At 44.3% G+C, this 11,719-nt stretch overlaps 1 protein-coding gene across 2 annotated transcripts in view; it reads right to left on the bottom strand.

Moving 5' to 3' along the window:
* Nucleotides 1-4,015, bottom strand: part of NECTIN3 (nectin cell adhesion molecule 3) — a 60,530-nt gene extending 56,515 nt beyond the window's left edge. For both annotated transcript variants that reach the window (XM_065741955.1, XM_065741954.1), the window contains exon 1: nt 3,792-4,015. In XM_065741955.1, coding sequence (XP_065598027.1) covers nt 3,792-3,987 — 196 coding nt within the window. In that variant the 5' untranslated portion in view covers nt 3,988-4,015. The remainder of the gene's footprint in view (nt 1-3,791) is intronic.
* Between the last annotated feature and the right edge of the window lie 7,704 nt (nt 4,016-11,719).

Here is an 11,719-nt window from a genome sequence, read left to right on the forward strand (position 1 = left end):
GATTCCAGTAGAGAATCTGGTTTGCACACTGTGTACCTTAAGAGCTACTAGCACCTAACAGGTAATCAGCTGGTACAGGTGTTTTGTAAAGGCAACAGATTTTGCTTCTCCTGTAACAGAACAGTCCTGTTTCCCCAATATCATCCTGTAAGCATTCTGCATAAAAGGGGTTGGAAAGAACAAACAGAACCTGACCATTTCAGAAGAGGTTGCTTTGTCTTACAAAAAAATAAGTCCTCTTTTATCATCATAAAACTTTGACATAAGATCAAGTTACTTTAGGAGGCAACGAAGACAAACACACTGTTTAGATCAAGAAACGAGTCAATCATCATTGGTTAAATAACCATCACAATATTTTTATAGCACTCAGTATCCAGACCTTAAAACCTCAAAAATAACATTAAACTTCACTTCAATATGCTTATGATTGTTCTTGCACACCAGAAGCCAAAATGTTACTTGGTACCCCTGCCATTCATCCTAAAATTCATGACTGCTCTGATATTGACAGATATAAAACCTGACACTTGCTTTCACCTTATCCATACAAAATTTATAATCATTTCTTTCAGGTGGAACAATTCAGACACTACTTTCATGTGATGTTATAAATACAAAACCTTCGGAAATTTAAATAGCAATCAAGAATAAGTCAGTATATATTCTACTAAGATGTTAGCATCTACATTTAGTTATTCTATATTTCTTTTTCATGAGTTTAATTACCACACCGTAATACTGCTCCTCAATAACAAATCTACAGAAACAAAACAGCTCAGAACCATTCCAAACTGCACATTGCATATTAGAGTTCTCCCCAGGTAGAAGATGGACAAACCTCTTATTTCACCTCAGCTTATTCTCAAACAATCCAGATTTAACTCTCCCTCTGCTTGAGATAAGTTACTTCCTCCAGTGCAGTTGTTGCTGTTTCCTCACCCAGGAATTTCACTTAATGCATAAGTGACCAATATGTCATCCTCCACAATTATCTAATCCCTTGTATGCTTTACTTACTCCTCTTAACATTGTCTTATTGGTTCTACTAAAATCTTCTTTGAAAACATGTTTCTCCTCATCATCTACAAAAAAACCAAACACATTCCAACATGAACTTCTACACCACTACATTGTACTTCCCCCTTCTTGCACATAAAAGGCATTTTGTTGTTTTCTTTAACTCACCTCAACACCTCCCTGAAAAAGCAGTATTTATTAATGCAGGTCTATCTGTAATCAAAAATCCAGAAGTTGTTTCAGATTCCACACACATTCTCTCTTTTCCTTCCTATTTGATTATTTGGGGGGTAATATTTCTCTAAGGAATTACAGATCAAATAATCACTTCGAGCTGCCAGTCAAAGTAATCTCATAAAAATTTAGTTTTATATTGGAGCTCTTCTGCTAGGGTTTTTTGGTGGTGCTCCTTCCAGTTCTGCCTTTTGCAGGCACTAACAGCACAGACAAACAAAAAAGAAGAGTGACCAAATGTTGATGGAACCAGAAGCTGTAGATTACATCTAACCAAATGTCAAAACATACACAAGATTACATGAGCATTCTCAAAAGCTGTATGTGCAGTGTAGACTTCTCACTCTTCATACTTAACCCGTGACAGTTAGGAAGATAATGAAAACTAGTGAAGGCAATTTCAAGGGCAGGAAAAAAGATACCTAAGCAATAAGAACTGACCAAAACCTGTCTCCCCCTGCTGCTGCCTTCACAGCCCATGCATGAGTTGCTTGTACTTGATGATTTCCCCTTCAGTCCTTAGATCACACTTCAAAACCCTTGGAATGTTGTCTTGAAGTAATGCTCTTGAAGCCAACTTTTGACAGATGTTCTGAAGTGTTACCGGTCAAGTTCACATATGCCATAAGCAATCTGGAAGGACTGACATCTCATTTACACTCGTTAAGACTAAAATAGTAAGGTGCCACATGACATAGCTCCGAACTTCATTGTTACAGCTATCTTCACATTTCTACACGGACAATTAGTCTGGCAAGGTTATGTCAAGTCAGCAGCTACAGCTTTCTCACGTCAAAGGAGCACAAGTCACCCCAGCACCTGGTGGTGATGAGCTGTTGGTTGGACTAAATGATCTTGGTGGTCTTCCCCAATCTTAACAAATCCATGAAAGGGAGAGAGTAATGTGCTAGTGCAAGACGTTTTGTCAGCTCTATGAAAGCTAAGTCTTCAAAACTCAGAGTTCTGAGGAATGGGACGTTATTAATATAGATCCGCAACAAATAAAGGCAAATACTAATAGAAGTGTTTGCTATTGACCAAGTGCTCCAAAGTCTTATATGTGGAACATTTAACTGCTGAGCACACTTCAAAACAGAAGCAGTTAGGTATATAGCACTTCTTACAGCTTTCAGCTGAGGAGCTCCAGAAAACACAGCGTAAGGAAGCACGTGCTGTTTCAGTTACTTTAGCAGCAGTTCATGAACAGTTAAAAAATAAGAAAGACATCAATACAGACACTTAATTCCGCAGCCGACACATATTCACTGTGTGTAACACAAGAAAAATCTCAGCATAAGAGCTTCAACTTTTAGAATGCTTCTCTAACAAGGATTTCATCTTCTCTAAGGAAGCATCCCGGCGATCCCAGCCTGAACAGCCTCCTAGCCATGCGGAACTCCTGTGCCGTGATGAAGCACTGCAGTTGTTATTCAGCCCGACAGAAATGCATGCAAGCACATTAAGTCTCAACAAACTGTAACGGCCACAGGCTCACCGTCAGAGCAAGAAGCGCTGGCAAACTGCTTTCCTCCCTCTGAAATCAGCCCGCGGTACACTGAGACCCACCCTTCTGTCTTCCCCACTGCCGCCTTTCTTTGAGGACACAGAGAACACACGCAATTTCCACACTGTTTTTCTTTTTTTCTCTCCAGCAAACACATACTTTTAAGCTTAAATTAGTAATAATCACCTTATTGCGGAAAGCTACACCACTGCCAGAGGGGGGAGACTACTCCATGCGAGAGCACCATCTCGCAGCAGCAGTGCCCCAACTCCCTCCCTACGAAAGCATTTCTCAGCTCCTCCACAGCTGCTTTACGGTGGCACGGCTCGCGGGCTGCTCGCAGTATTTTTATCACACCGACCTCCAGAGGCTTCTTCCTAACTTGTTCCTCTTTCCTTCAAGAGGAGGAAGGACACGACACATCCTATAATAAAACACCCTTGCCAACTACTCATTGCCGCGTTGGGAATACAACGGCAGAACGACGGAGGAAAAAAAATAAATAAAATAAAAGCGGCTCCGCCGCTCCCACTGCCATAAAACCGCACCGCGTACGCGGGCTCCCGGGCAATAAAAGAATAACCGCGCCGTGATTTAGTTCGCAACTTCCCCAGCGCCCGCAGGGCGGGAGGGCACCGGGGGGGGGAAGGGAGGGAAGTCCACGGCACCTGCCCGGAGGGGCTGAGCTACACGCAACACGCACACGGGATATCCGGAGCCCCGCGGACACCGAGGTCCCCACCCCGCCCGCGGAGACCGCACCGGGGCGGCGGCGGACAAACTTGGACCCCGCCGCAAGGAAACTACGGGCAGCCGTGAAGGGGCCGCGGCCCGAGCGATGAACGCTCCCTGCAGCGTCGCCGGAGCCCAGCGGCCGCCCCGTCTCGCCCCGCTCGGGCTCCCGCACCAAGTTTCCCCCAACTCTCCCGCAGCCCCCCGACCCCGGCGCGGCTCGGGTTTCCCTGCTCCTCCTCCTCCGCCCGCTCTTCCCCCCCCCCCCCCCTCGCCGCGGGGAGGAAAAAGTTGCACTCACTGCAGCAGAAGAGGGAGAACAGCAGTCCCAGCAGCCCCAGCCCCGGAGGCAGAGCCGAGCCCGCCCGGCGCCTCCGCCGCCGCTGCAGCCGGCGGCACCACCACCACAACCGCGGGGAAGAACCGGCCGCTGGAAAAAGTTCCCGACGAGCGAGAGGAGCCAGCGACGCACGAAAAGCGGCCCCAACCGCTGCCATGCTCCGGACTCGGCTGCTCAACCGCTCCGGGTCCGTTTAGCGGCTAGTCGCGAGCGCTGCGCCGCCCCCCGCCCTCTGAGCGGGACACACCACCCCGCCGCGGGGACGGGGGGACCGCCGGGCCCCCACCTCCTACTCCTCCCCCCTCCTTCCTCCCCGCCCCGGGCCGAATCGCTTCGCCCCGCGCCTGTCGCCCCGCTCGGGAACGTAGCGAGCCGCGCCCGCCTCGCGGGGGGTTCCCGTTAGCACGCGGCCGGAGCGGGGAGCCCGTGGGATGGGGGTGCGGGCGGCCTCCCCCGGGGGGTGTTGGTACGGCCCGCCCCGCCCCTCCCCCGCCCGCCCGCCCGCCCACCCGCCGCCGCCCCGAGCCGGGCCGGCGGCGCCGTGCTCTTCCGTGGGAGGGGGCGTCCCGCCTGGCCCGCAGGGAAGGGAGGGGGCTGAGTCGTGCGAGCAGCTCGCCGCGGTCTGGGAGAAGCGCCCGAGGGCTGCGGTGCGGGCAGGCCGTGCGGGAAGGGAAGGGAAAGGCGCTTCCTTCCTTCCTTCCTTTCTTCGTGGGTCGCCGGGGCGGGATCGCTCCTCGAACTCTCAGCGTGTGCCCGCGGGGGTTGGTCCCCCTCGGCATGAAGTTGTCCCAGAGCACCGCGGGTGTCACCCGGCGGGACGACGGGTCCCGGAGCGGAGGCTGAAACCCCCCGGGGCTGGGCGGGAGATGGCACCGAGGAACGCCAAATATGGCACTGCGCGGCCTGAGGAACCTCAGGGAGTTTGTGTCACACAAGCGGCTGTGGCACGGTGCCCGGCTGTCCCATGGGTCGGGCTGGTGACAGGGCCCACAGCTCGCAAAATCCTAGGGGTTGGAGGGGACTTCTGGAGTTGATAAAGTCCAAGCCACCTCCTAAAGCAGGATTCCTACAGCAGGTTGCACGGGAAAGCATCCCGGCTGGTCTTGAATATCTTCGAAGAACGAGACCACCGTACAGCGAAATATTAGATCGTTTTCTATAGTGGTGCACGCAAACAGCAGCGTCTCCCTGAGCCACGCATGGCTGAGCTTATCAGATGCTCACAATGGAATGTTCATCCAGTCCTCAGCTATGCTGAACGTTCGCCAGTTAACTGCCCTCATTAATTTGTAGCTGTGAAACAAAACCAAATTCAGGCAAAGAGTTACTGAGGCAAACTGTTAGCAGTGATGGATGTGGTACATTCGTCACCATTTTGGAGGGCAAACGAACATAACTGAAAGTACCCTCAGAGTTTCATCAAATCAATCTGATTCCTTACGTCCAGAGCTCAGCTCATATGAAATTCCTCTCTAACCAATTTCACCTGGGGCTGGGATTCCAGGCTGTGCAGGTGGTGCATAGGATCTTGTCCAAAACTGTGTCAACAACTTTTTTGGGGACAGCTTGCTTAAAGGAAGAGGGAGTATGCAGTGGAGTCCTCTTCCCACTGCTGATGCTTCAAAGTCTGATCGTTTCATCTGTTGCTGGAATCTTTGCCGTTTTGATTCCATGGAAACCGATACATCCCTCCATGCCAATAAATCTGGATAAATATAATACTGAATTAATCATTAGAGTCTAATTTGTTTTTATACTTAGAGTCTTTTTACATGGGAAAATTGATGAGTGTAGCTACGGCAGAATAATTTACATTAATACAGCTTTGCTGATACAGTGTTCCAGGTAGATGTATTAATTGTGCATAATTATTCCATTTGCCTGCATAGAGGAGTCCTATATAGATAAACCCTTAAATCCCCCTTTATACTTAACAGTCGAATCAAATTACATCTCATAATTACATTTACACCGAGTTCAAGGCACTCTTAAGCTGGGCAGGAAATATAATGGGGCCATAGCGTAACTGAGAGTGCAACACTTAAAATCCTATTTGTGGCAGCTGTAATCAAATTGTCATCTGCTATATTATTTTCATTTCTTCTCATTCCGAAGTAAGAAAAGGCATTAATTCCATTAAAATGAAATGATTTCAAGGGCTAGCACCAAAATGTGTGCATCTATTCATGGTGGCTAAGGAAGCAAATGCAGTTTGTCATATTTTAGCAAAACTGTGCCCAGTCTGTAGGTAACTTCTGCTAGTGCCAGGTTCAGCACTGTTGTAATCAGGCGTCCTGGGGACTTTGTGATAGGAAAGGAAATTTGACTTCATGACATCAAAGCTAAATTTGGCTCTCTGTTGCTTAGAACTCTCCTGAAGGTATGATGCTCCAAACAACGAATCCTGCATAATATTGAATACGTGCATATAGGACACACCAGCTCACTTTTTGTAATTCCGTTGTTGCTGGCATATTTTCACATCAAGAGATGTTTTTTTTTTTTTCCAAAGCTGGCAGCGGTCCTGTTTGAAAGCATCTTTGTGCTGCAGAGACACAAAGGGCCAGACTCTCTTTCCAACCCGCTTTCCCCCCTTCCCGTCCCCAATCCCCCACCATTGTCCATCCACCTGCCCTTTCCCCCCCTACCCCCGTGAAGAAAAGCCCTTCCCCTTCATTTAGGCCGGGTTTTTGGCAACGCTTTTCCTCTCTGTTCTTAACCCTTGTGGTCATTTGAAAACAAAGTTCTGAAGCACTGTGAAATTAACTTATATGCATAACATTTGAAGTGACGGCACAAATTCCCGCTGGAATGAAGGGCCATTCACTTCAGTGGGAATTTGTAAATAGATTTGTAACAGAACCAATGCGCTTTTCTGAAAACTCTCAGTGCCATTCTCATGGATGGGACTGGGCCTCCCTAGCAATGTTTCTGCACCACCACCCATTATGGCCTTTTAAAATAAAAATACAATGAAGCAGCCCAACAGGAAACCTGCCTTTTTCCCCACACCATCCACTGGATGAGACAGTTTGCAAGCTGAAGGGTAGAGTGGTTGTGATTTGCTAACAGGTGCTCACATTTGCACAGAGGGTGAGGCCATCGCTGCACCTTTACTGGAGTCATCGTGTCCATGCAAAACTTTCAGATGGGGTTAACAGCTCTGTGTGGAGACAGACATCTGTCCAATTCCTGCTCCTGGAAGCCACGAAAATGCATCTCTGCAGGCATGATTGATGCCAGTTGCAGAAGGGTCAGGGATGCAGAGAACGTGGGCTGCATATTTATCTACGTGCATCCCCAATCCCTGCTGTGGGCTCAGGGCTCTGATCGTTCATGAACTTGTTTGGGAAGGGCTTAGAAGGGCTCCTCACAGTGCACAAAGTTTTGTTCATTGCTTTTGAAATATACTCTTAATAGTGCTGGGTACACTTAGGAATCTTCAGGTAAAGAGTGCTCTATAACCATGCTTCTTGCTAAGAGAGGACTAAAGCTAGAAATAAGTTCTTAAGTTGGATTATTCTTAGGTGTTTTTCCCCTGCTTTCTGCATACAGTGTGGTTTGTTTTGTCATCTCATAAAGAGTTCAATCAGTGTTTTAAGTCATAAGCAAGCATAGCCAAGAACAACATACTGGTGGTATCATATGTGATGTTTTAAAAATCTATTTGCCATATATTTTATTAATTGAAGAGGGCATTTAAATCTTGCCCCTTTAAGGAGAAGTCTGAGTGTCTGACTTCCTCCGTGTTGCAGAGTGTAATTGAGGAAACTTTGGTTCTCCTGCACACGGAGCAGCCTTGCTCTTATCTGTTTGTGCAAGACCTTTTCTGTGTCTCAGCAAAGTCTGAGAGCTCATGCTTTGTTTCACAACACAGTAAAGTATATCCCAACAGTAATTATCTCTAACCTTACGTTTCATATCCGTGGTCAGATGTACACATCATCCCCTCTTCAATTAAATGGAGAGCTCCTTTGTCTCAGCCAAGAGGTTTTACACTCCCAGCCAAACAAGCAAATTCCTTTTCCATTTCTGACAGGCAAAAAAAAAAAAAAAAAAGAAGTAGGCAAGGAAATGTTCCGGTTTGCAGTTACATCTCTCTGATTACCACTTACATCCCTGAGAAAGAGGACAGAAAACATAAGGATTCCTCTTGGAAGGATGCTTGCAAACCAGACAATGCTTCCTCTGTTGGATTTTTTTTTCTGGTTTTTTTTTTCGTTTTTTTTTTCTGCTCTGCTTCCCTTTACTGTAATCTGCTCTTTTTCTGTGAGTCTGTTTTCTGTGCTTTCTCTCTCTTCATCTTTAACTATTTAGGTGTACTTAGATGAGTACACATGATATTTGTCATTAATAAGTACAAAAATACCCCCTGATTCATGTGTGGCTGTGTAGACAAATGCACAGCTTGTGCATATCGTTTTGAAACAATCACATTTCCTTCCAAGGCATGAGTACTAGATATTTAAGATGATCAAAAAGAGAACGTGGGAAGTTTGTCACCCAAGGTATTACCCAATGCTATGCAAGGGGATGCTTGCCATCCCTCTCGATGTTTTGCTTGTGGCTCAAGGAATCTGCTTTCTCGCTGCGACAAAAAGAGCAATGATTAGTTCCTGGAAGAAAAAAAAAGTTTATCCCAGTGAGGTCACAGTTTCATCATGCATGCCGACCTTTCACGGTGATCTTCTCATTGTTTCTATTCACTGACATGGTCCCAGCTCCAGCAAGGGCTTGGCTCTTGAGTCAAGGAAAAAGCAGTTTTAGCATTCATTTTAATGGGATCTTTTATTCATTTTTAGTATCATTACTGTTACACCAGCTTTACTTAATTATGAGAAAAGAAGCAGGCTTACAATTCCCCAGAGAAATTTTCTGATTTTTTTCTTCTTAGATTTTTTTCTTCTTAGTCTCTTTGTCTTCCCAGCTCCTCCTCCCTTAGTCTTTTAATTTTTCTTCAGCGTACATATACTTAGCCTTGGAAATAAGCACATTTTCATGAGATTTAAACTGCTGTAAGTGGTGTAATCTTATTTTTTTCCTTTCCCATCATCTTTTTCTTTGTGCTCTGATGGCTAAGTGGAACATGTATCCATCAGAACTGGGGTACGGAAGCCCAAAGGTTGTGCCTGCATGTGTCCTAGGATCACAGCTTACGTATGTGATACATGAAAAAAGAATCAGGGTAAGGTCACAAGGCAGCTGTGGTAATATATATATTCCTGCTGTTTACATCCTCTTTTTCTACTTGTAACCGTATTAACTTCTTCAAATTCAAAGACCTGCAAAAGATTGAAATATGCCATGGTTCACTAAGAAAATTTCACCTTAACCATACCTGTCGGTTTCTGCTGTATTAAGCATTAAACCAGCGTACCTTGCAGGTACTATGATGACATTTTTGAATGTCTGTCAGAATTAGTGCTGGCCTGAAACTAAATGAACGTTTCAGCTTCTGAATAATTTTTAAGTATATTTTCAATCCTTTACAGATCAAGTCTTCATAACTTTGAGTGGGAAAGAGAAGTGTGTATTAATTTTAGACAGCTATTTTTACCCTTGTGTAATGGAATTCAGAATTTGCCCTTCTGCCTTCAACCTGAAAAGAGTAGCCTAGAAGGTGCCAACATGCCTTTGATCTTTTGAAAAAGATTTGTAAACTGAAGAAACCTTATTAAACTTTAAAAACTACTCACTGTGCTCTGAGTGCTTCATTTCTATATGGCTTTGTAATAGATGCCCTTACACATATAGCAATTCTCAATACGGTATGATATGTTATGGTATGATGATCTCTACTTTAACATGAGAGACTGTTGGTCTGCCTCAAGGTGCGTCTTTGAACCAAGGGATGAACACTGGTCCACACAGAAAACATTACTGAAGTTGAAGTCTTAATCTACATCATATCTTCCACCAGTTAAGTTATTCCCATGTAGAAAAGAAAGGTGCACTTATACAGGTATGAATATCCTTTTTTTTTTCCCCTGGAAGAGTGCTTTTATTGATAATAACTGCATCTAAATTTCATTTATGTAATGCTTATGCCTCATGATCAAAACCATTATGTAACAACCAAAAATCTGTGTAGATTAAGGGCTTGTGAGCAGTGGATTGTTTCTTTGGTGGTCCAGCCTAAATGTGGGAAGAGAAAAAAGACCAACAAAATTAATCTGTGCCAAAAAAAAAAAGGCTTTTTTTTTTAATAAGCATTTCTGACCCCCTTCAAATTAGGTCAGTTTCTGGACAAAAGCACCTTTTTAACATGAAGCATCAGTGTTTTATTTTGGAAATATTTACTGTCTCATTGCTCCAGTTCTCCAGAACTAGACACGTCTGCCATTTGCTGCAAGCTGTCCCAAATTCATGTTTTCCGATTCTGTAAAAATTAGGTTTGCCTGTAGCAGGGGTTGGAACTCGATGTTGTTAAAAGTCCCTTCCAGCCCAAACCATTCTGTGATTCTGTGATTATTTTGTCAGAAGCAAGGCAGGAGGAGGCAAGGATACATCTATACCTTACTGAAGGGTTCACAGGGTCTGAGAATTTTTTCCTCTGAATTTATTGTAATCTACTCAAAAAGGATTAAGTAACCCAAAACAGCCTATGCTGCAATGAAAATACAAAAGTTGCATTTTAAGCTGACACTAAGCAATCATTTTGAAGGAACATTTTGTACTCGGTGTATAATACTGAGAGACCCAACTTTCTTATAATTTCTTCCTTTAACAGACACCATCAAGGAGGAATACAGAATAAACTATCAGAAAGCTCATGGGTAGCTTTAGGTAGGAGAACCCAACTGCGAGAAGGAAAATTTGCACTAGGTTGTATGTGCAAGTAAATACCTTGCTAAACAAGGATAGTAAAATGTATTTTTCCTTCCCACAAACTCACACCTGCTAATACACCTTGTAAAGTTAGTTGCATCCTCAATAATATCCTTCAGCAACAAGTTCCAAGGTCTAATCATATGTTTAATTATATATTTTCTGTCAGCTCATTTACATCCAACTACAATCAACAGCATGTCAGCTGGGATCAATTCTTTGACAGTGATTTTATTATAGTTTCTGTGTAATCATACTTTGGTATATCCACCCTGTTCCCACCCCTGAGCATATGGTATTTTCTTTTATGCATCTGAATTAGAGACAAGCACCAGCATTAAATATGGATCTCTCGGCTTTTGATGGTTGCCAGTCCTCGAGTTGTTTGCAAATGTTTTTGATATCAATTTCACTTCTGTACCACAAGTGCTTTGTTAACATCTGCCCTACAGCAGACGATCATTTTTATTTACTGATTTATTCATATATCTATATTGTGGTGTGAAAACATATTCGTAACTCTTGGGCTTTAATCTGTGGAAGGAATATAATGTAATGAAACACAGACTTGCTTTGCACTTGAAAGTTGAAAAATGCCACTATTTCTTTGTTTTTCAAGGTAATCCTAAGTATAATAGGTAGTATAGTCATAATAAATTCAGTTCTTTGTTGAAATTCTCCTTCCCTTAGCCAAAGAGCCATTCTTTCTCACACGTCTATAGTCTACCAAACATTCTTGGAGGGTCTTTTTCCACCAGATGCTATCTTGTTTCTCTTTGTGCTTCAGATTAGCTCCCTAAACATTCTGATGAACACAAAGAGTTATGCCAACTTGTTACTGACGTATCCTGTTTTTCAGATTTTTTTCTCCCAAAGTTGCCCAGTTGTACGGCACCACAACAGACTGAGTACACTTTGTCATCAGTGAAAGGTTCAAGTCCCATTATCTTATGCTTCTGCAGCACGTGTGGATGGAATTGCATGACTTCGTGTTAAATCTCTTCATATGTTAGCTCTTTATACCTAGGTAAATGGCTAAAGTTTGTCTGTCACATGTTGGC

Source organism: Cyrtonyx montezumae, unplaced genomic scaffold, assembly GCF_038088225.1.
Source record: "Cyrtonyx montezumae isolate F1298 unplaced genomic scaffold, pur_monq_1.0 scaffold_3, whole genome shotgun sequence".
Taxonomy (NCBI): domain Eukaryota; kingdom Metazoa; phylum Chordata; class Aves; order Galliformes; family Odontophoridae; genus Cyrtonyx; species Cyrtonyx montezumae.